General features: G+C 34.3%; 2 protein-coding genes across 3 annotated transcripts; one reads left to right on the plus strand and one right to left on the minus strand.

The window, feature by feature from the left end:
* Positions 1-543: 543 nt before the first annotated feature.
* Positions 544-25403, minus strand: LOC123870660 (lachesin-like). 2 transcript variants are annotated; one of them, XM_045914013.1, is made up of 9 exons: positions 25269-25403; positions 18885-19007; positions 18542-18648; positions 17901-18086; positions 13833-14025; positions 13235-13363; positions 12147-12266; positions 3472-3642; positions 544-2148 (listed from the first exon to the last, which is right to left on the minus strand). In XM_045914013.1, the coding sequence occupies exons 1-9, from the start codon at positions 25381-25383 to the stop codon at positions 1760-1762; spliced, it is 1533 nt and encodes a 510-aa protein (XP_045769969.1). In that variant the 5' UTR covers positions 25384-25403; the 3' UTR covers positions 544-1759. The 2 variants fall into 2 exon arrangements, with proteins under 2 accessions (XP_045769969.1, XP_045769979.1); XM_045914023.1 differs by lacking the exon at positions 25269-25403 and adding an exon at positions 25078-25256.
* Positions 15056-17177, plus strand: LOC123870641 (sodium-dependent noradrenaline transporter-like). Its single transcript, XM_045913989.1, has one exon. The coding sequence runs from the start codon at positions 15214-15216 to the stop codon at positions 17098-17100; it is 1887 nt and encodes a 628-aa protein (XP_045769945.1). The 5' UTR covers positions 15056-15213; the 3' UTR covers positions 17101-17177.
* Positions 25404-25654: the final 251 nt, after the last annotated feature.

Raw genomic sequence — 25654 nt, forward strand, 5'->3', positions numbered from 1 at the left:
TGACGCTAATGGTAGGTATGGTATGTGAACTGTACTGACGCGGCTAGACGACCGCGAGGGAGGTGAGCGGGGAAGCGGGAGAGGCGCCGCATTCAAGCAAGGTGGAAACTTAGCTTGAACGAGTTATATAGTTCAAAAAACCAAAAGACATTCCCCAAGGAGTCGGAATGCCGATCTCGCACCGGAAAGCTCAGCGCTGGAAGATGGACAGACGACATCAGATGAGTCACAGGGAGCCGCTGGATCCAGGCGGCGCAAGATCCACCGTGTGGAAGTCACTATAAATGATCCTTATGTCCAGCTGTAGACATCCATCGGTTGATGACGATGATCGATAACTAATGGCCTAATAGATGCAAAGATACTAATCTTAATAGTATCGTGTTTTGTAACAGCTTCATTTCTAATTATATAATTTCTGTTAACTTTTCTACCTTCCATGGATTTAACTTTTATTTAATAGCATCTTCTATAACATTTGAAAAGGTTTTCCAATAAAACAAAATCCTAAAGTAACTCTGAAGAGAAAATAAAACAACTAAGTATCTTTTTAATATTAGATATATTGTTTTAAAGTATAAACATTAGTTAACATTTTTTGATAACAGCTTTAATACCTTTATTGTTTGAGTGGAATATAATATTATTATTAGGTAGGTATGTATTGTCTTCTTTTAGATATTTTCTAGATTCTTTACGAACAAAAATAATAGTGGTTTCATTTAATCATAATGAAGTTAAAACAATATACTGAAAATATTTAAAATGTAGATATTATGTATAGGTAATAAAATAAAGTAATTATTTTACTAAGAAAAAGAAGACCTAAGAAAAAATAGATACTTACAAAAGCTATTATAAAATATTAAATAAATATCCATCATCTTAAACAAAACAATGAAGCTTATACTGACTAAAATGGTAAAAAAATAATTAAAGCTTTCTTTCTAAATTATTTCAAAATTATCACTTTACAATATCTACATGAATACATACATTTCTACTTGAACTAACAAGATTTGTACTTATATTTTTAAAACATTATTTCATTTTTTTAAATTATATTATCATCTATTGATGTTAAACGTTATGTTTATTTATTATATAGATTATAAAATTGTGGCGTAAATAAGGGTTTCACGTCCGTAAATATGGTGTTATTTCATAATAAACATCGCTGATAGCTGAAATATTAAAACACCGGAACATTCCCATCAATATCAATTTTCGAGCACTTCAAAATGTTCAATTAATTAAGTTTACGGGCTACAGAGGAAGAGCTCGTAATTATCAAGATTGCTTCACCCGAGCAAGCACTTTTCAAACGCTATTTTTGGGATATATTAAGATTTCTATCTACATAAAATTATGGCGTCATTGTTTTTCGTGGATATTATTTTTTGTTACAATTACCTACTCTTATAACAGATTTTAAATATAAACTAACTTATAACGTACTTTAATATAAAAAGATCAACATCTTACTTTTGTCCTTTGTATTTAAGAATAATGTGATGTAAATTTTGATATTAACAACTCTTTTAATATCTAGATTCTTCATGTTCAGGTTTTATGAATATTGAATATTTTTTACATTGAATATTTATATTATTTTCATTATATTAATATTAGGTAGGAGATTATGATGGGTATGCCGCTATACGATATCTTGATAATCATAATTTAAGAGTCCTAAAATAAATAATTTTCGGAACAATAGAGTTTATGCGATATGTTATTAATACAATTGGTTCAAAGTTTAATTCTCATATAAGAAATAAATGATTATACAGAAAGATGGGATTATTTTATATTTGGTGGAATATTTTGTACCTATATTATTGATAGCGTCTCTAGCTTCAGATTCCAATTTATTAATAATCTTTCGTACTTTGTTACTTAGATTTTGTTTTATTAAATTTGTGGTATTCAGTAGGTGAGTTTTATTTTTGTGGGTATTATTATCGTTGGCTAATGGAAATTTATGTATTCTTGTAACTAAATCGCTGTCAGTATCTTTGTCGTCTTCATCATCAGAGCTTTCTGCTGAACCGAATTGGTTGTCTGGTCCTTCGATTGGAGTGGAATATTTAAAATCTTCATTCTTCGTAGCTGGACTTGTGTTTCTAATAGACGGTCCCGGTATTTCTGTAAAAGGAGAAGAAAAACGTTTAAGATTATATACAGGGTGTTTGGTAATTAGTAAATAAAGACGACACGTACCCTACCCATGCTACTTTGATCTAATAAATACAATGCTGAAGTATAATTTTATTTCGTCACTATAGTGACGAAATAAAATTATAAAAAATTCCATACAAAATTAAAAAAAAATTATGTCAAAGTTTTCATGACTCTAAGTTAGGGCACGTTAGGGCCATGAAAACTTGGACATCAAAAAAAATTAAAATTTTGTATGGAAATTTTTATTTTATTTCGTCATTTTACTTCAGCATTGTATTTATCAGATCAAAGTAGCATGGGTACGTGTCGTCATTATATGTATACTTATTACCAAACACGCTGTATAATCTTAGTTCAATTTATTTTAAATTTAAAAGTATTACTACGAAAATATATAATTTTCTCTTAAAACCTACGAATAATAAAATTGTTCGTAGCTTAAAACCCAAACTTTGATGTCTATAATATTACGCCTACGTCTATATAAAGAGTATTTATTGTCCTGTGCTTCATTTTAGATAGATCTTAAGCCGGGATTATTTATGCTCCAATGCACAGTTAGGTCGCATTGCATATATACATTAGCAATAAGCTGCTAACACCCAAATCTATTGAGATGCATATAACTACTATCAATAGAAATTGAAAATAAGATTGTTCCTTATGCAAAAACCAGCACGCAATCAGTTACTAATTGTTTATATTTTGTAACTACCTCTTGGCACAGAGATATGGGCTGTAGATAATGGACCATAAAATAATAAAATATATTATATGGCAGATTAAGAGTTTCATTTCCAGTTAGATCTAGCTAATTTATGCCGAACTCACAAACCACCTTACAAAGCCACCTCCAAGCTATTTAAAATCTTATTATTAAATATCTAAAGATACCATTATTTTAAGAAAAATAATGAGATTTTATATTTATATTTTAATTATGTATTACCCACCAATCTACTCAGGACCAACGCTTGGGTTTAAAGCTTTATTTTATCTACTTGAGCAGCCCCAGACTAAGCAAATTCTTTTTTTAATTTTGAGGCAAACTGAGGCAGCTAGAATAGGTATGTCTACTTGCTCATCTTTATTAATCGTACGGTCTGGACTGAGACTTAAATTGCCTCAAAGTGCGGTGCTTTGGGGTTGGCCTAGCATCTCCACTTGAAATTGCCTCTAATAAGCACAAAAGTTAGACCAATAGATTATTGTGTTCCATTAGGCTAATTTTACTTGCAAGAATTTCTAAAAGACGATTGAATTGGTGAATTTGAAAGAAGGCTGTACCATAAAGTCTTATAACACTGTCGACTTCCCCAAGAGAATTTTTCGCAACACATCTGTAGCCTCCGACATCGTCTGAAGACAGCTTACGAACGGTGAGCGCCATACGACTTTCGAATGAGCTAATGATCGTGTTCACCACCTCGTACTTGTTCGATGATATCACCATTTCGTCTGTAAACAAAACTTGATAAGTTATTTTGTCTTACTTTCAAAAGTTTTTTATTAGGTTGCTTTATTCGTATGTGTCATTCAATTTCGATTCAATTTTTTTGGCTACTTTCACTGTCCGCTTGAATTGAAATTTTACAAACACGTTTAGCTTGGATGTTCTGATGATGGAGTTGAGAAATGGACATTGGAACTTTCTGGTGGCATATGGCATGACAGTTAAATTTGGACTCCTGCCTTAGTTTTAATGAGCACTTTTCAAAAACACAATGATAATAATGATGGTAGGCACGAAAACTCTATTAACATACAAGACAGGCTAGTCGAGTTTGGACTTATGTTTTCATAACAACAAATTCCAATAGGTAGGTAATAGGTATACTTGGTAATTAAATTGGCTTTTTAAAGTCAAAACTTTTTACTAATGTACATTAGTAAAAAGTTTTGACGTAAAAAAGGTTCTTTTAATTTTTAAAAACTTTTTACTTATTATCAGCTGATCGCTTATTATAAACTAACCATTGATGAAACTAAATGTTCTGCTCAGATTTTGCTCGGGTGCACAAAATCCTTTCTTAGTGGAAGTTTAATTATATATAGAGGAGCCCAGCCCCAAGCAAAATCTAAAGTCTCATCTAAAAGACAAGTCAGAATAATCGAACGCGAAATAACGAGTTGTGGATGTACTTGACCGGTGAAGCCTCAAAGCGAAACATTTCATTCGTTTTCCACACCAACCCCCAAATTGTCACTATAATGCCCCCGTATCCCAACGCCTGTACAACAAATTGCCACCGAGTCCAGGTAAGCTCTACTGTATTGTTCGCGGACGATAAAGTCCACAGTTTTCTTTTGCAGAACATTCTTTTTTGAAGTTTATAATAATGTTATCTGGAAGAAAACTGTAAATTTAAAGTCATAATAAAACCCTTGTTACTATTTAATTTTAAATTATTTGTATTTGGTAAGATAATGAAAATACCATAATAAGTATCAAGTTTTTCTTTATACTTATTACGTTATTAACGTACCTAATTAACTACATATTTATGCCTCCTTGTTAATGAACCATAAAAAACAACTGAATCTATTTATTCTAAATTAAATTTCCTAAAGTCAACTAACTAAGAAATACATAATGTGAAAATGTATAAGCATCCGAACTGAAACTTATTTGAAAAGGAACCGATAAGAACAAGAATGTCTTGTCTAATCTTAATTTCGATCGAAACTTGGGTTTGTTTACCCAACTGTTCGCTTTTACGACGTGCAAGTTGGCCTTCGAGGAAAATAGCTTAGCAAACCCGTGCCTCTGTTTCGTTATAACAAGAAATTTCATCTCAATTAATGTCTAAAATAACATTGTAACACTCTTAATTACGCTCGAGTGAGGGCTGCTTAATTAACACTTACATGTCAGCGACCCTAACATAGATTGATGACAAACGAAAATGACAACCCTGTATCGCTCGCCTTTTGCACGCTTCTTGGTGTGAGTGAGCGGAGTGAGCAAAAGCGCCAGTCACTCGAAGCGAGTTCGCGAGCAAACAAAGGATTGATCGACGTCATAGTATTATAAACCCGAACATCACCACCGCAAACATAATGCTTTAATGCGCTTTCGTGATTAACATAACTTCGTAGCAATAATTCTTTTTTACTCGACTGCGGCAAAGCCAAAAGGAAGTGTTGTGATTTTAGCAGTCTATGTATGTATGTATGTGTGTATGTATGTTTGTATCCAAATTCTGTATGTTCCACCGTAGTGCCTAAACTATTAGGCCGATTTCAATTATTGAGGTGTCAATTGATTTGTTGTAAAGATCTAGGTGGCATAGGCTATATTTTATACGAAAAAAATTGACGTAACGGATGTTACATCAAAAAAATGAAGGTCTCCAAAAAAGTTTTTTTGGTGGGTCGAGTGGGATGTCAAATGAAATAGGAGAAAATTCTGAGCTCATGAGTATAAATGTAGAAAAAATATATCAAGCGACAGAAAAACAATTAGAAAAACAATTTTACTCTAATATTTATTTCAGCGTTCATTATAAGACGATCGCAGTCGGGTTTTAGTTTTAACTTTATCTTGTTTATTTTGTAGAAGTTTTGAAGAACTAACAACATTTTATTTTCTAAATTACCATATCACAGCAGCGAGGAAATCGGAAAAATAACTTGTGTAAAATATTGAGGGTAAAATACATTAGGTAGCAAGTAGGCATGTAGGTGGGAGGGCGTGAGGTAAGTACCGGCCATTGAGGTGGTTATGACTCTAACGAGCGACAATGTTTTGCAGGGAGTGCGACAAAGTGTAGGCTTTGTACATTTTAAAGCATCCGTAAAAATGCCTTGATGAGTTTTGTTACTTTTAAGTTTGTAGTAACATCACGCAAACATTTTGAAAGTACATAAATTGGTAGTTAAATATCATGCATGAAAGTTGTAAATAATGATAAAAAACATGATGCAAAATATAAGCTTAATGTATGGACTATGGACTGACAATGTTCTATGTACAGAGATGAATCTAAGTAATAAAATCATTTAAATTAAAAACAGGCGTTGAATTAAGATAGGTACGTAATTTTTTAAGTCGTACTGAAAAGTAAAAAAATACATTCCACTAAAACACTTGTCAGTATAAAACAAAACGTATTTTGACTGAATCATTTTTTTCTTTATCTACGACTGATATACGTAGAATAATATGTTTATATTACACGACTAGCTGATGCCCGCAGCTTCGCCCGCGTGGATTTAGGGTCTGAAACCCCGTGGGAAAGTTGTCACAAAGTTCCTCTATCGATTAAAAAAAAAATTACGCAAATCGGTTCAGAAATCTCGGAGATTTCGGTGTACATAGGAAGAAAAACACAACTCCTTTTTTGAAAGTCGGTTAAAAAAGTAGCCTATGTTACTCCCTGATCAATCCTCTACTTGTCTGTGAAAACCCCGTCAAAATCGGTCCAGCCGTTTCGAAGATTAGCCTTTTCAAACAGACAGACAGACAGACAGACAGACAGACAGACAGACAAAAATTTTAAAAACGTGTGATTCAGTGTTGGTATCGTTCAAATAACCATATGAGCTTAATATGAGGTAGTTATTTCGAAATTACAGACAGACACTCCAATTTTATTTATTAGTATAGATAATACCTATGACGACGTTGAACACTAAAAAATTCTATTGATAAAATGAAAACGAATATTGATATATAATAAATTAAGCGGATATAAGCTTGAAAGCTTTAATATATTATTTATTAGGTATACTTAATTGTGTTTTCTGTGTGATAAAAAATGCCTGACTAAATAATGTCTATTTCCTCTTTATCATTGAGCAACATAACATAATAAACAAAAAATCTATTTAAATAGATCCAAAAAAACTTTTCTTAGAACTCTATCACTCTAGTTTTAAGGGTGAACATAGATTGATTATTTTTAACGCCTAAGTAAATTGTTTGTCGTTAAAATAACGCGTCACACTTGACCGGCGACCAGCCCAAAGGACACTGATTCAGCTTTGACCTTTTGAGTACTGGCATTTTACATTGTCATCAAAATAAAAGCAAAGGTTCTGTTTTAACTACCCCTCTGGCGCAAGAGTGCCTAATTCAACAGTTAGAGATTCTAGATTCAATTTATTTAGTAAAAATCTGTATTGCTTCAGTTCTGGAAATATCCAAAAACAGCTTGGGGTAATTTTTATTTACTTATTACTATTTAAGTATAGTCTATTCACTAATATAGTATCGCAACACCCGCAGGCACACTTACAGACAAACACAACAAGCTAAATAATTTAGCTTTTGCTTTATCAGTTTTTACTGTGTTTGTTAAATAAATGTTTTCTATTCTAAGAATAAAATAGAATACTATATGGTTATTGTAATAAAGTACGAATAAAACGGAAGAGGAAGTAAGAAAACATAAGTTGGATAGCAACACTAGGTATGTTATTGAACAGACTTTAGACACTAATATTTTTGATTAAACAGGTTTTTATAAAACATAATAATGATGGTTAATCTAAACAAGAGACTTATAATATCCATAAAAATATCATCAATGTAATGGTTAACTTAAAATAATACAGACGCTAAATCTAAGCTCGTTCTACATTGAAAATTAACCCGTAAATTTCAGGCGACAACTGCTGAGTAGAGAACTTTCCAAAACCGCCGACGGCTATAGGGGGAAGAAATACGAAGTAACAGCTCGAATCCCTCTAGCTCATTACAGCTGGTTTACCCGCTAAGTGAATTGAGCACTTTCTATTGAGAACAAGTGATTTATTATTTAAAACTGGCTTTTGACGCGATAAACTAAAAGGCTGCCTTATCAGGAAGCCATTCTAGAGTTTTTGCGAACGGGAATGAAATTGTTATTACTCACCTAAATTATTTTTTTGCGTTATGCAAGATCCAGTGAGTAAAACCACATGAGCAAGTGTTGGGAATCAGTAATATGCTTTGAATTCTTTTAACAAATGCAATAAAACACAGTCGGTGGTTTTGTCATATTTCTTGAATACGTAATACCTACTATACTGCGACTCAGAGCGGCAACGTTATGTGCACACATTTTCTTGACATATTATTCGTTGTTATAACACTAGTGTATGAACATTTTTTTTAATTCTGATACAAATCAGGCCTTGACTTCGATCTCATCTGATGGTTTTCGCCGAGTTTCTTGCTGGTTCTTCTCGGTAGGAACAGCATTCCGAACCAGTGGTAGATTATTTTGACGATTCAAAAGCACTTGTAAAAGTTTAATTGAATAAAAATAATTTGAATTTGAATTTGGTAAGTGATGATGCCGTCCAAGGTGAAAGCGGACTAACTTGGGAGGGTTATGCCATTTTCATTAAACCCATACCTCTTGATTGGAATCGCTTGGCGGCATGGCTTTGCCTGAAGAGTGGTAACTAGCCACGGCCGAAGCCTCCCATCAGGCATAAGTGAATAGAAGTGTTTAATACATAAAAGTGATTTAGGGTTCCGTAAGTTCGAATTAAAAAACTGAACTCTTATAGGATCACTCGGTCCAGGTATGTCTATTACAGCTAATTCACTACCTAATAGGTAAAGGAGTAAGCACGTATAATTTTCTAGCCATTTAATTTGGTGTTAAACTCGTAAACTGTGCTCTATAGCATCGGAACACGAGCAGAAAATGTATTATTTTATTACGTAACTTCAGCTGGTTTATTTTATGCCCGAATAGTTGCTAATGGATTTTTCAGTGGATATCACGCGCGGTTTTATTATGATTCCTTAGTGGTAAACCTCGGTTACTCATGTTATTGAAAGATTTTCCGTTATGCATTTTAGGATTATGGACTGAAGGATCCGTGACTGTGGTTTTAAAAGAACTGTCAATTTTTAACCCCCGACCCAAAAAGATAGGTGTTATAAGTTTGCCGTGTGTATCTGTGTATCTGTCTGTGGCATCGTAGCTCCTAAACTAATGAACCGATTTTAATTTAGTTTTTTTTGTTTGAAAGGTGGCTTGATCGAGAGTGTTCTTAACTATAATCCAAGAAAATCGGTTTAGCCGTTTTAAAGTTATCAACTTTTTTCTAGTTACTGTAACCTTCACTTGTTGGGGGTTTATAAATTTTTTTATTTACACTTGTTGAAATTACACGTAAGTCTATTGTCTGATGTATCTTTTCAATATAAGGTATCTACATGACCATTAAGATTAATTAATGATTAACTAATTGGTCTTGTTGTCTTCTTAATGGCTCTTCTTCCAATTTACCTAATTGAATTGTATTATGATAATGCATCGCGTATAAAATAATCGTGGAAATATATCGTGGGCATACAATTTTGTATGAAAATTTCTTGCGAGTGTTAGGGAAAACCTCCGCCATACGAGTATATGCAGTGGTATGAATAAAATATGAACTCATCAGCCGACAAAGAGTATTTGCTATCTTTGAAATTCATACCTTCATATTTTAAATAGTTTGCGAATTTTAAAAATTACGATTTAGTATATGGAAAATATTACGGGTACTACATTTATAAATTTTAAACTTTTTAGACGAAAACTGTTTGTTTGTTTTGTTTTACACTGTTTTGACTGACGCTTACATAAGTCTTATGTATGTAGGAACTTATCTTCTCCTTATTAATGCACATTACCTACTAGAAAATCAATTCCCATTCAGCATACACCTTGACTTAGCTAATGTGGCGTGATCAGTACAGATAATCTGCAATTCAAACACATCGACTCTTGAATGTTAAGTAAGACAGGCGGAACGCAAGCAAAGTTTAGTTGGCAGATCAAACATTGCGCACAAGTTGAGACTCGAGTCAGGCTTTTGATTTGCCAAGTTTCCGCCTAAGTAACCGGACCGACCAACACTATCGCGCCTCCATCGGCGTCGTTTAAACAGTTTACTTACTGTTTGCTACTAGCGTTTGTACATAAGGCACTCTCTCACTCTCTCCCACCGCTGACGATTAACGAGAAACGAGTAGAAATAAACAGCAAGAAGTGAGTTATGGATAGTTTTGTCTCTGGGCTATAAGCGAGTGTGCAAATGCGACGAGCGCTTACTCGCGTCGGTCGCTCGGTTAGGTTGATGAAACATGTACCTGCATAACTATTTTAATCCCTACGCAAACTGTGCGTCTTGATAATTTTTTCTTTGTCGCTGCTAATGGAAAGAGTTCTCACTGACATAGACTGTGTGCACAGTTAGCGATCAACTGTTAGTATACTTATCTCTTTTATTGACAATCAAACATCGATTATACATTTTTTAAGCGAGAAAATAGCCGATAGCTAGTCGCTTCCTCGTTGGCGGAGGGACAAGTGCCTAAAGTATCTGTAGGTTTATTTGAAACGTTGCTAGAAATTATTGTAGTGCCCATATTATTAGGTATTTGGTACCTGTGGTAGGTACCAATTTCTAGTAACTAATGTTGCCTAAAGCTGAAGCGGTAGGAACTGAAGCTGAAAGGTAGATATTTCCATATGTTTCAAAACATTTCAAAACTGCGAGAATTTTGCCTGAATCGGGATAAATAGGACACACATCGGTACGTACTAGATAATAATAAATAATAGTTAGAAAAAGAGAAGAGTAGTGAATAAATGATTAGAATACTCAACTTAGCAAAGAAACAAACTCAATAGCCATAATAATTACATCAATTTATCGCTTCTATTCTGATGGGGTTCATAATAATAGGACGGTGCTATATAGTACAGTCGAGATATACTCGTAAATTACAAAAGCTTTGTTAGTCTGCTCCAAGAGAAGTCGTAAACGCCGTGTCCACTCAACTGGCACTAACGAGCATTGTCTTATTTTACCACAATAGGTCAATTTTCTTAAGACTTAAACCTTCGTACTCGTAAATTAAATCTTAATATCTCATTACTTGCAAGAGCCCCGCCTATTTGACGCTTGCCAAAAAACTAAAACAATTTTGGACAAGACGCTGTTTAAAAAGAATTATATTATACCTAACTGTACCTAACTGAATGTGTACCTAATTTTGTTCTGCTACTTCTTAGGTTGTCTGTCTAGTGATATAACTATAATAAATAAATTAGAGTACTGTTTAGTGACAGTAATTACAATTTATATTTTATTTATCTTTAAACTAGCCACCCGCCCCGATCTTGCACGGGTGTATTGAGATTTCCAAACAAAAATATATATTATAATAAGTAATATATAAGTATGGTAATAATATAATATAAGTGTGGTACTCCCACACAGAAAATAAGATTCAATATAGGTAGGTTAAGTAAATATAAGGCAGTGTAAATACGTGATATTAAAGACATAACATGAATACTGTTTGTTAGTACGACTCTGAACGGAAATTAACTGGTAAGTATATTTGATCTTATAGGGTTATCAAAGAAATAAACATGAGATAAGCTAGATATTATAATATTTTGCTTCTACTTTTAAAATAAAAGGCAGACATACAGAGACTCGTATTTGTATCCAAAGGTCTGTATCATATGTTTTCATTTTATATAGGTACCAAAGTGGTGTAGAAAACCTAACGAGAATTTATATTATCGTGTATTTACGGTTGGCGACTGCTACTAAAGAATATTTGAAGCGACAAAAATGTTTGATTAGGTCTCTCGTAATACACCTATAAAAATGGACGGTGGAAGCACCAAGGCATATTTTATACAAGAGCGTGTTGCTTTCATGATATTAAATGTTATTGAAGAACAAGATCTAACTAAGAATAAACCACAAAAAAGTAGGTATGCCAATATCACCGAATATTTTGCTTTAGATCAATAATTGATTATTTACGCCAAATTATGGATGAGTGATTATATTTTGTGAAAATAAATTTAAATAAGTACGATACTACTTGGTAGAGCCTTAAACAAATTATCAAGACGCACGGCAGTGTGACCGCCAAGTTCGAATTGTAGCTTATTCAGATAGGCATCTGGAGTAACTTATAATAGTATTTTAATATTTCTAATACTTACTAGAATCTCTAACCCAGTAGTTGATAGATTTAGGCGACGACTCCACGTAGCACTCCAGCGTGACGTCAGTGCCGAGCGGTGCTCCCACTAATTGATTAGGCACCTGGATCACCGGGTGAACTGACAACATAGAAAAAGGTTATTTTTATTGAATTTATGAGATAATTAGGAAAAAAAAACTCATATGAACAAACTAATTGTATTGTTAGATTGTAAGGACGTTTAACGTTCATGTCTACTATGTTCAGTAAATGTGGTATTTTCAGATCCAGACGATTTGCTACTATCTCATACAGCGCTCATATCTATTAAATGACTATAGTTCTTTTAATTCTAGGCTATTAATTGGTACTAGAGTATTTCAAATTACGACATTTTAAGATCCAAATGTTTTGCTTCTAGAGCATTTAGCGCCCATGTCTATTTAGTAACTATGGCGTTCTAATATCAAGACGTTATGGCGATATCGTAATATTGCAACGTGGATACTCTGAAAGAATCAGTATAATAAAAAAGGAACTGTTTTATAAAACCTCTGTATATACAAAATCAATTCGAAAAATGTAAATCACTAGAACTTTTATTTGAGGTGAAACGCAAAAACAAAAAAATAATTAAAAGACACTGCAGACTGACAATAGATAGCACCATTAATAAAAAAGAATCCTACGAAAGTTTCCGAAATAAACAACAATTAGAACGAATTTCCTGTCAGCCAGTTTTGTCTTATTGGGTTTTCTCAAATTCTGTTCTGTTTAAATGAAAAAGAAGAAAATTTGTCTAAAATTTTCCATACGAAACGTCATACCTACTTGTTGTTCTACTATAAACTGGCGTTTTAACATATTTTCTGTGATAGTTTTTCAGTGATAGTTAGTCTGACGACATGTTGAGAAATCAGTTACAAAGTTGGCCTCGAACACGAATGAACTTGAGATCCTTTGACCCGGGTACAAATATATTATGTGACAGACAGAACAGAAGGCATGCAAAGCAAACGCGACGAGTCCTCTTAGGCAGCTTTTTTCTTCTCAGACAACTTTGCTTGAAATGTAGTGAGCGCTTTAGGTACAATACAGACGACTTACAGTGCACTTTGATCATGATCCTTTTGCTGATGGTAGGGGGCACACCATTGCTTGCAATGCATAAGTATGCACCCATATCCGACCGAGAAATCTTGGTTAGCGTCAGCACTTCATCTTCGTAGACAGTCACTTGAAAATTACATTATTTAAAATAACAATTCCATTTTATACATGCTTTTACATTATTTTAATTTTAGTATATGAATTCATTGTATGGGCTTTACAGAAACATTATTTTTTTTATAGCAAAAGTTATTAAGTTTACGCTTGATGGCAATCACGTTTAATGAAAAGGTCTAGGTTGGAACGCGTTTGTCTAGAAAATACGTATTCACTCTTGCCTTGAAGGTATTTCTTATAGCAGAAGAAAAATATTATATAAGAATTATATTATTTCTTATACAATATTTTTAAATCAGTAAATTGTGTAAGTATAACAAGGCAACGCTTATAATCAGGCTAGTTTATTTTTGGGATTATTATAGCCAATTTTGAGCAATTACTCGTAAGATGCTAGGCTGGGCTATAGAAGATTTACCGACAGCAAATTTTTGCAATTTTTACAAAGGTGATCTTCGTTTTCAAACACTTTTCATACCTTTATTTTTTACACCATTAGAATCTCTAACAACAATATCGGATCCATCTTCCCTTCTCCACATGACTCGCGGTATGGGCTGCCCGTGAGCGCGACAGGAAACCTTTGCGGTTCCTCCTTCTGGAACCATGACGTCCCCAGACGTCTCGTCTGCCACAAAGTCTGGTGGAATCACGACGTCTAAAAATCCCATCTAAAAACGTTTTATCGTTTAATCTATGGGTATCTTATGAAAAAAATAAGGTTGGTCTGTTTGTTCTGGCTGTTCGTTATGTTAATCCGATTGAGTTGAAACTTGTACGGTTATTGTTGGGACCTGCGGGAAAATTTCTAACTTAGTACCTACCATCTTCATACAATAAGTAGAGTTGAGAGTTGCATTGCAAAGCGAGTCAGTATATTATATAAAAAATCTGACTAACATAATATCTTACAGCTCAAACCGCCGCGCTGGGTTTAGAAACTTCTGTAGGATTTTTAGGAATTCCACCAGAACTAAACTGGGCGGGTGAGTTCGCGTGCATCAGCTAGTTTTTTATAAATTTAGTTTTCTTATGGAAAAAAGACAAAAGCTTCCCAGAATAATTATTATCTTTAGAGATGCTATCAAAAAAAAAAAATTAATCAGCAAACCAGTCTCGTACCATGGAATAATTTTTGTAACATATTACGTCAAGAGGCGTCATGCCGCGTCGACGTCGTCGAAGCCTGCAGCTGCACTGTCGCCTGGGGATTTATGCCGTTATCAGGCCCGGGTATAAATTACAGCGTACAGCAATAATTTAGGGGGACCATACACGAATCATTACCCGCTGCGCCGCTCGCTCGCTACCCGCTAGCGTAGTTTAATTCACTTTATCTCTCCGACATTTATTGTAATCGCAATTTAATTTTCGTTCATTCTCATTTTAACTGACGTACGAAGTTTTCCGGTCAAATTACCATGCATATATAACAATTATTACAAGTGTAAATTAAAAATTTATAACACCCCCGACAAGTGAAGGTTACAGTAATAACTAGAAAAAAGCTAATAGCTTTCTTGGATTATAGCTACACTCTCGATCAAGCCACCTTTCAAACAAAAAAAAAACTAAATTAAATTGGTTCATTAGTTTAGGAGCTACGATGCCATAGACAGATATACAAATACATAGATACACACGTCAAACTTATAACACCCCTCTTTTTGGGTCGGGGGTTAAAAACTGTGTATTTTTCAAGAGCTTTTAAAAGGTGTAAGTAGTTTTGTCGCAATATTTTCATAACGCTAATAGTTAATAAACTTATAGTGAAAGAATAGACTTCAAATTGTTTTGCAGCATAAACTGGATGGCCTTGCTTTCGTGCATTTGTCACGATCAAAATGAAGTAAAATTTCATGTCTAACAATTTTATTTATTGTACAATGGGCGCTAATGCTAAATATTGTCCAGAAATTAAATGTCGATGGAATAGTTACAACACCTACAGATTTGTTATGTGGGCTTGGATGATGAACGAAATATCTGTTGCATCTGCTCCCGTGAATATGTCACACATTGCATTTTACATACACTCAGTCTTGTATATTTTTTCCGCAATTTTTGTCGGAATTCCGCTGGTTTATTCGGAGATCTGTGTTTCACAATACACGAACGGCAATGTGATATCCGTGTGGAATTTTTGTCCAATTTTTCGTGGAGTTGGATACGGCACAGTTTATTTAGTAATATTAAAACTAATTTTGTTGATGGTGCTAAGCACGTGGTACCTGGAATACACATTTTATTCAGCCTTGGATCCGCCACCGTGGTTTACCTGTGATGATTACAACAACACAAAATGTATGGTCAAACGAGTCAACGTGTCAATCTTTCAACACTGTTTAGAAGCGCAGAACTTATTTGGTACAGATTGTGGAATGAAAACAGCCAGCGGCTATTTTTTCGAAAAAGAAATCGGTAACAATAACACTAAAAATAAAAACTGCACTCATTTGTGGAGGGCAATATTAGCCAGCGCTATATCAAGTGCCATGTTGTTTATTGTCTTAGTAAAAAAGGAGAAGTTCTTTAAAATAAATGTGAGAGTTGTGGCGTCGTATTTGTGTATCGTGTTGTTCTTGTTATTCTGTGTGGCGTTGTCGACCAGCGGGACATGGTATGCGACGAAAATTGGGATTAATTGGTTCGACATCCACTATAATAGTTGTTTTTATACTTCGACCCAAGGTATTCTAGCGTGTGGAGTTGGATGCGGTATTATTGGTTACTTGTCAAGAGATGTTCCTTTCCGCAGCCCGGCAACAATGACTGCTGTCACAGCGCCACTTTTCTCTACGTTTATAACACTAATGTTAGCACTCATTATATTCAGCGGAATTAAAACTGTATCTTACTATCACGGGGAAGAAGAGAAGGTTTTAGAACTAGGCGATAGCATATATTTCAATTTATTTGCGTCTGTATCAGAAATACTTGGTTATTTTGATGGCATGGCGATATGGAGTTTTGCTTGGTTTTCAGCGGTATTTATTTGTTTACTCGTTAATATGTCGATAGTATGTTTATTTCTTCTTGAACACCTGTCCAGTACTTGGCAAGCTGTTAAAAAGTACAAATATTTTAGTTGTTTTTGTCTAATGTTCTCAATTTTTGTTTTTACATTTCCCTTCTATTGTTCCGATCTTACTGTGGTTCTGTCAGATGTTACCGAAATTATTCAACTCACGAGCGCATTCTTCTTTTCTGTCGCAACATATTGGATATACGGTTTCCGAAAACATAACGTAGATATTATGTTTATGATTGGTGTTAAAGCTAGTTACTTTTGGAAGATCACTTGGCTTACGAATCCCATATGGATGCTAGTAGTCATTTACATGAGGTGCACGAAACTTTTAGTAAAACAACATGAGAATTCCCATTTCTTTGAACTTTTATCTATGAACGTGAATGAATTAATGGTTTATGCTTTCTTAGGAATTTACATTCTAATTGTATTACTGGGAGTATTGATACAGGTCAAAAGATTTTATTGCCATGACAGCTTAAAAAACTTATTTCGTCCCGTTCGTAACTGGGGACCTCAAGATAAAATTTTATTTAGAAGCAGAAACATTTTTGTTCCCGAGATCATGACTAGAGAATTTTTGTATAGACAAGTCAGAATTCATGGTTACAGCCGCAAAACCGAAGCTAACGAAAACAGGAGAAATTATTCTAATGTAATGCAAGATATTATGTTACCTGAAAATACCGAATGGAGTGCTCTGACATCGAACTAATATAGGTAAATACATAAATAATGCTTACGTTACTATGCCTGCTGAATTTCAAACTGAATATATTTATTTAAATCATATTATTACATTTCATTTATATTCCACCCTCTCTTACAATGTTATAATTTCTATCTAGGCTCTATGATAGCAATTAAATAAAATATACTTATTATGTCTCCTGAGTATGCGTGTATGAGACTCATCCTTCAAAATACTATGTAATTCAAAAGTAGGGAGGTAGGTACTTACCTATTAGAATAGGTGTTATGATACAAATTATGTCCATTCAATATAGTAAATCCGAAAATGTATGTATCTGTTACCTTTTTACAGTCCATACGTTTAAATGATTTTGAGGACTTCGTCTGTGTTGGTGTTGGCTGGCGGGCGTGCTCTGCCTTTTTGGAGTGTTTTTTTTGTCGAAACTGACTGGAAAGCGCTCTAAGGGGGTGCCGTGCGTATGTCGGCGAGCGCCGGCACAGACGGGGTCCAGAATTGTATATAGTTTAACTAACTTGTTACAAATAACTACAAACTTGACATATACTTAGAGATAACTTCTGATGTCCGGGGACAGGCTATTATCATCCCAAAAAAATTAAAGAGTGCCCACGGGATTTTTAAAAAACCTTAATTCACATGGACAGAATCGCGAACATTATAAACAGATGATCAATAAGTAGGCAAAATTAATTAATAACCAACTCTGTTCTTTAAAATCGTAGCGGCCATAGAGATTCTGGTTTACAAACTGACTCTATGCGTAATATTTAAATGTAAAACATAATTGAACACGTAAATACCTGGCTTTTCATTGGGTCAGTATTGATTTGACACATGTACTGTCCACGGTCCTCCTCTTGCACGTTCCTAATGTGCAAATTCCAAACAGTCTGTCCGTTATGAGACACGCCCACTCTGTGGTTATTAGTTATCACGTGAACGTGGATTGCTTGTATTGCCTTAGTGTCGGCCTTTACCCAACCGACCTGAAAATTAGTTTAGCCTCAATACAAACTTGTTAATATCCTCCCTTAATTAAACTGTTATGAGTTCCGTTAAATTTAAAGGTCAACTAAATGTTTATGTAGATAATTAAATATTATAAGTTAAGTAAGTATAAGTTTTGGTCTGTAGCTTTTTCTCTGTGTTTTACTTAATAACAAGATATTAAGTATGCTTGTCAGTCAAGATGCTGGAATACTTAGCGACTTAGAAATGGCAATATTCCCTGACGTCAGACGACTCCCCACTTGGTGGACAGACGATATCTAACGAGTTGTAGGAAACCCTTCGAGAAATCCTTGTGTTTGATAACAATCATGCTTAATAAAAAAAGCGCGCTTGCCCATTTTTCTGTGGATTGATCCAAATCAGAGTTGCCAGCATAACTAGCAGTTGCTAGCACTGTAACTGGTGAAATAAACGATAGTAAAATACTCACCCTATATCCACCTAAGTTGTGTACCAGGCATCTGAATGTGGCATCTCGACCAATTGGTACGGTCAGATTTGTAATAGGCTCAGCAAACTCTGGTTGAAACGCTTGACCTGCAATATAAGTTATAAACTAATGACGCCATTTCTCAAAAGATGATGCCTACTAAAATTAAATTTTCTATACTTAACTACAAGCTTAATTCGCTATAACCCGCCAATACAGACAAATCTAAATAATCCTGCGTTCGATATGCACTGTGCGGTCTCCCCACTGCTTCATTGGATATAAACCTTACTCAGCTGGTGTGGTCGTAAAGCTGATAAGCTCTAGACTATATAAAACTTACCCACGAGCTTAGAATCGAGACCCAGCATGAAAACTCCAAGTAAATATAAGGACCACCAAGGCTCCTGCATATTTCCCGCCAATCCTGCTGTCAGATATTTAAGCCCGGCGAATCCATGTGATACTGAAAATGATCGTCATTTTAAAATTTGCAATAACTTTGTATCCATAAAATAGAATAGAATGGAATGGAACCGATTTTCTTGGATTATACTCGCAGCTAAGAACACTCTCGATCAAGCCACCTTTCAAACAAAAAAACTAAATTAAAATCGGTTTATTAGTTTAGGAGCTACAATGCCACAGACAGATACACATATACACACGTCAAACTTATAACACCCCGCTTTTTGGGTCGGGAGTTAAAAAAAGTCTAAATTGACTGTCTAAAAGATCTAGAAAAACAATTTATCTGCCTTTGACTTGACGTAAATCTTAATTTTATTTGTACTTACTAAAGTCAACAACTATGCAAGGTACAATTATTCAAGATAGACAATGTTTGCACCGTTTGTACCATTATTATTATTGCTAATGGCTCCGAATTTAATTACATTGCACGTATCATTAACCGCAAGAATAGGCGCTATCATGCGCATTTCGTGCAATGACTTGCGATTCAATCAGTCAAATGATTCAGTGTTACGAATCTATCAACCAAGCATGTAAGCAGATCGGGTGTGAGCGAACATGAGTGTCGATTCAAAATGTGAGAGGAGGCGATCACAAACCGGTAACTACTTTTCCGCAAAAGCGAGATAAAGCTGGAGAAAAATTCGAGGCACACTTCAGTTATCAATACAGTGTCGCCGAGATATTGGAACTACTAGATCGGTGGGTACTTTTGTACACAAAAAGGTTTACTGAATGTGTAATCTCATGGAGATAAGTCTGGTTATGGTTTTGCTCGGATACGTCCACTTATAAGTAACGAGTTTCCAGTTTAACGTTTCGTGTATGAAAGCATCTTTCAGCTATATCAGAGGCTATGAATTTTAATACTTTTCTGATAAAACTCGAATATTAAAATGAGTTCAATAAATCAGTCGATACTAACTTATTATAAATGAAAAAGTTGTCGGTCTGCCTGTCGTTTTCACTGCAGATCTGATTCTGTTTAACTGATTTTTAGTACAAACTGGAAATAGTACAGTTACATACTTAGCTTGCACCCTGGAGACAGACATAAGCTACTTTTATTTCGAAAAGTCAAAAAATTCTGATGGGATTTTTGAGAAACCTGAATAGACGCGATGAAGTCTAATCTATACTTAGTCTGTTTTTAACCCCCGACCCAAAAAGAGGGGTGTTATAAGTTTGACGTGTATATCTGTCTGTGGCATCGTAGCGCCTAAACGAATTAACCGATTTTAATTTAGTTTTTTTTTTGTTTGAAAGGTGGCTTGATCAAGAGTGTTCTTAGATCAAAGAATATCGGTTCAGCCGTTTGAAAGTTATCAGCTCTTTTCTAGTTTTCTTATAGAGGTTTTTGTGTCGAAGATTTTTTAAATTGTAAGTTATTATCTAGTCCGTTTATATCTAAGCTATCTCTTTACCACATAGATGATGCTGAGGACTTCATTTACCTACGTCAATTTAGAGTTTTCAAGAATCCCGCGGGAACTCTTTGATTTTCCGGGACAAAAATACTATGAAAATGTATGGCTGTAATGCAAGCTTTCTCTGTACTGTTTGTCAAAATCGGTTGACAGTATGGGCCTTGAAAAGCTAGAAAATAGACAGACACACTTTCGTATTTATAATATTAGTGTGGAAGTATGGATATGGGTTAATTATTATTATTGTAACGGCTTTTAGTAATATCATTACACGTGTGAACGAGCAATATTGTGCCATTGCGTCAATTTAAACCACCGCCATACATCACAAGTAGATTCTCTATGATATAGGTTATACTTAGGTCACATTATTCAGATATAATACTTAGGTCATAACACTGTAAAATAATATAATTATTAAAGTCTCTATTTCAACCAGATACGAGACAAGTGTAAATTAAAAATTTATAACACCCCGACAAGTGAAGGTTACAGTTATAACTAGAAAAGAGCTGATAACTTTCAAACGGCTGAACTGATTTTCTTGAATTAAGGCTAAGAACACTCTCGATTTAGCCAACTTTCAAACAAAAAAAAACTAAATTAAAATCGGTCCATTAGTTTAGGAGCTACGATGCCACAGACAGATACACAGATACACTGATACACACGTCAAACTTATAAAACCCCTCCTTTTTGGTCGGGGGTTAAAAATAGTACGCCTTTCAGCCATCTGATAACCACTTGAAAGGAGTTCTGTATAAATCATCTGTACTAATCTAAAGTAATATTATAAATACCCAAGTGTGCCTGTTTGTATACTATATTTTTACGCCCCATCCGCTTATCCATTTTTACGAAATTTCCCCAGAATTGTCCCGATAGGTCATAAAGTTCCCATACGATTAAAAAAAAACTAAATCCACGCAAAGTCGCAGGTATAATCTAGGCTAACCAAACGAATTCCATAACAATCTAAACCATGGCTCATAAGAAAAATATAGGGTTACTAAAGGAAACCCGTTCACTGGTTAGGGGTTGCCGAAGTTTAAACTATCCAAATTGAAACAATGTTTTACTAACCCACACGAACTTGATACCAATCGAGAGCAGGAAGCTTTAAAAATAAGAAAATGTAGGGTTGCCTAAGAAAAACCGTGGTAAGGGCTGCAGTACTTTAAAGTTTAGAACGAGTAACCTGTACTTACACTCATCTGATAACCAAAAAACTCTCTCAATCAAGAGCAGGAAGAAAAAACAGTAAGGAAAGGTAAGGTTGCTTAAGGAAATTCACTCTAGAGAGTCAGGGTTGTCGCGTTTTAAGGCTTCAAGATTAGAGCAACTTATTTGTAATATTACATTGATAATAACCGAATGAATTCGATACCTACCAATCAAAAGCAAGAAGTATAAGAAATAAGAAAATTTAAAAGAAGAGACGCATGGTTCGGTTCAGTTTACATTGAGTACCCACTAATGATAATATTTGAACAATTAGTTCACGATAGCTGCCTGCAAGTGAAACAATAACCACCAAAGTTCATTGCTCATGTTTTAGCCAATTAGCATCGGAGGTGTTAAATTTCATTTAACTTTCTTAAGCCAATATTTACCAAAAAGCGGTAAGCACCATTACAAAATGAGTAAAAGTTGCATGTCGATCGATCATTATATGGAAGTAGTTTTTTTTTTTTTATGAAACCATAATGAAGCCAAATGCTAAGATGTTAACTAAGAATTTTGCTATACCTAGTCAGGTAGACACATAAAATTATCCCTTTTTTAAGTTGTGTATTACGTAAGGCGTTCTTAGATTTTAGATCCATTACGCACGGCCGACTAGTCGCCCGGCAACTCGGTCGACGGCGACCGACTGACCGTTAGAATCTGTGAATTGTATGGAAGTTGCCGAGTCTATACGCATGGAGTTGCGGCGACTCCGTGCGCATAGGCACGGCGACTTCCATATACACAGATTCTGCCGGTCGCCGTCGACGGAGTTGCCGGGCGACGGCGACTGTCCTAGCACTACCTATAATAGCAACTTATGATATTGTGTCCGGACCGTCTCTATGTTTATAAATATATAAATAGTTCCTATGTAATTGTAAACAGGAAAAAGTTTTTTCAATACGTTAGTGCCCGAATAAGTTGCAAAGTTATTTTTTTTATTTATTTTTTGATGAAAAATGTCAGTTTTAAAATCCATGATTTTTTTTTTATATTAAAGAGAAGAGGTTGGCCACATTTGTTTTAAAAAGTAATAAAATAACAGACTTGCACAATAAAATGAGAAACCACACAAGTGTTGAAGTAGAAAACTAAAGTTTTCATAAGCAACCAGCCACAAACTTTGCAGAGCTAATAAATCTACCTTTGGTCTAGAGAAAATAGAAACTCTCGGATAAAGTTGTTGTTATAGCTTCGTCTAAATTGACTACGCAGAATATGTATCTTGTGCTCCCTTGGGAAAAAAATGACGTTGATTCTGATGTCTTTCTTTAGAGTTAGTTTCAGCATCTTTGCATTTAAATACTAGTTGACCCGCCCCGGCTTTGTACAAGTAGCCTACCTATTCCATAGATAATAATATATTGATATTAATGTATTTTAAATATCTATAGGAACTGCCTACTTATAAAGTATAAGTCGTTCCTCGTGAAATGTTCTGAATACGATGAAACTCGTATATTGAATTGCACTGAGAAATTTAGGCACGTATTATTATTTTTTTACGGAAGAAATGAGCATGTATTGTATGTTACAAGTTCTTTTGATAGAGTCTACTTTTTAATAAGCCATAATAATGATCGCGATGGATTTGCGACCATTATTATCAACCCATTGTGGAGTTCCGTCCTCGATTTCCAAAACTGTTCATCAAATCTTTACCAAACTCACAGTACAATCTTTGTAAAAAAAGAAATTGTGAGAAACGTTTCGACGGAGTTATGGAGTAATAAAAAATTTGATCCCGTATCCCGAAAAATCCCCAATTTTTTCGGGATAAAAACTACCCTTTAAGTTAACTTGGAGTATCCGTGCCAAATTTTATTTAAATCTGTTATGTAGTTTTCGTGTGATGCACACACAGACAGACAGACAGACAGACAAAAATTCAAAAAAAAAATATTTGGGGTCTATATCGATAATGTTGTTTCTCCGATAAAAAATTTCAAAATATATTTAATGTACAGAAATTGTTCAGTAACAGTTTTATTATGAGAAAGTGTATATTGTTAAAGAAGGACGGATAGTGAATATTAAATTAACAACTTAAAATTTTGACCGTAACAATTTTGACGGTAAAAAATTTATGTGGTTAAAACCCACGCGCAAGACTGTCACCAAAAGTTACAAGGTTTGACAGTAATTCTGAACCTTGGTTCTGAACTAAATTAAATTTTTATGTTCTTCTCTTACATTACATTGATCGGGAAAAGATGGGAATAATCAAAATTTTAGCTAGCATCCGAATCAGCACCACTTGGCCGCTTTTTTTTTTTGAATACTGTCGTACCTAGCTCTGCTATTATTTTGGTTTCCATTCTGAAAACCGTCAATGCTGATTATTGTGATTCTTTGAGTACATAGTAAACTCGGCTGAAATATTTTATGCTTTGTTTTATATTTCCTAATAATAAAATACATAAAATGTCTAGATGAGGTAGCCTTAAGGAATATTTATAAAACAATGTTAACTTGTGCTAGAAATAAGTAAAGATTAATATTTTCTTCCCATAATCGCATACCTACATAGTCTAGGCAAATTCCTGGGTGTTAGTATAATTTTCTATATAAGAATATAATACTATTTTATTATGATATATTTTGTTCTATTATTGATATTAATTTAAATATGCGATCGAATTATGAGATAAAAATATACATTTTAAGTAAAAATACTAAATGCAAAATAATTAAAATATTATACTTAAATGTCTTTGGTTTAAATGTTTTATTAACCCCCGACCCCAAAAACGGCGTGTTATAAGTTTCACGTGTATCTGTATATCTGTCTGTGGCATCGTAGCTCCTAAACTAATGAACCGATTTTAATTTAGATTTTCTTGTTTGAACTCCTATTTTCCGATTTTCTTGGATTATATAGCTAACTCTATAATCCAAGAAAATCGGTTCAGCCGTTTGAAAGTTATCAGCTCTTTTCATGTTACGGTAACCTTCACTTGTCGGGGGTGTTATAAATTTTTAATTTACACTTGTATTAATGTCGTACCCGCTTTAGAAATATGAGAATTCCAGTATTTTCTAAACTTCAAACTTTTCGAAATGTACGACATTATTCTGAAATCAAGATTAATACCTACTATTAAGAGTGATATTAATAAAAAAATACTTCAGGAACAGAAGACGTAATAATAATTATGTATTTTGAAATCAAATGTACGAAACTAGGTACCTACTTACTCAATTTGTAAAACATTAACAAAACTAACAAATAACTCCGATCAACTCAAATACTTTTGAAAACTTAAATAAAATGAACACAAGAAACTAAAACAAGAATTCCGAACAATGCGGCAGGAAACAAATTCATAACTTTAAAAAGTTTGACGGCTTGAAAAATAAACGTACGTATTCCAACAAACGGGGCGCAAGCGTTCAGGAACTTACCTTTAATTCCGGTCAATGTTGTTGATTGCGTTGGTATTTATTGTTTTGACAGGCGAAACGAGGATCACTTCGCGCGTAAAGTTTTAAAGTATTTCGCGTAGTTAAGTTGTCTGTCGGTCTGGTAGCGTGCGAACGCCGCTGTCGGGGGCGCGCCACACACTGGCGGTTTCCCTATTCAAACCCCAACTCACCCGTTATTCTTACGCAGATGTCCGTGTGATTGAAGATATGAACCGATAGATTCCAACTTGCCTTTAAGATATTGGCGACTTCGCCACTTTGAACGGATGAAAACGTCGCCGTCATTTTTCATATCTTCAACAGCTTGTAAAAATGTATTGCTTTATTGCGCGAACCTTCTCTGATTTTTATTTTGAGAAATTTTAATATGCACCGAATACTTATTGAAATATTCTTTGTGCTTTTTTTTCAAATGAAAATTTCTTTAGGCGCGTTGGGCGATTTTCGGAATGGGTAAAAGCTTTAAGGTCACGTCACCGACATGCTAAAGTTAATAGTATGTAGGTATATCTATAGCTACAAGTGTGACGTATTGCGCGTAAGGTATGCGCGTTTG

Source organism: Maniola jurtina, chromosome 2 (assembly GCF_905333055.1).
Source record: "Maniola jurtina chromosome 2, ilManJurt1.1, whole genome shotgun sequence".
In the NCBI taxonomy this organism is placed as follows: Eukaryota; Metazoa; Arthropoda; class Insecta; order Lepidoptera; family Nymphalidae; genus Maniola; species Maniola jurtina.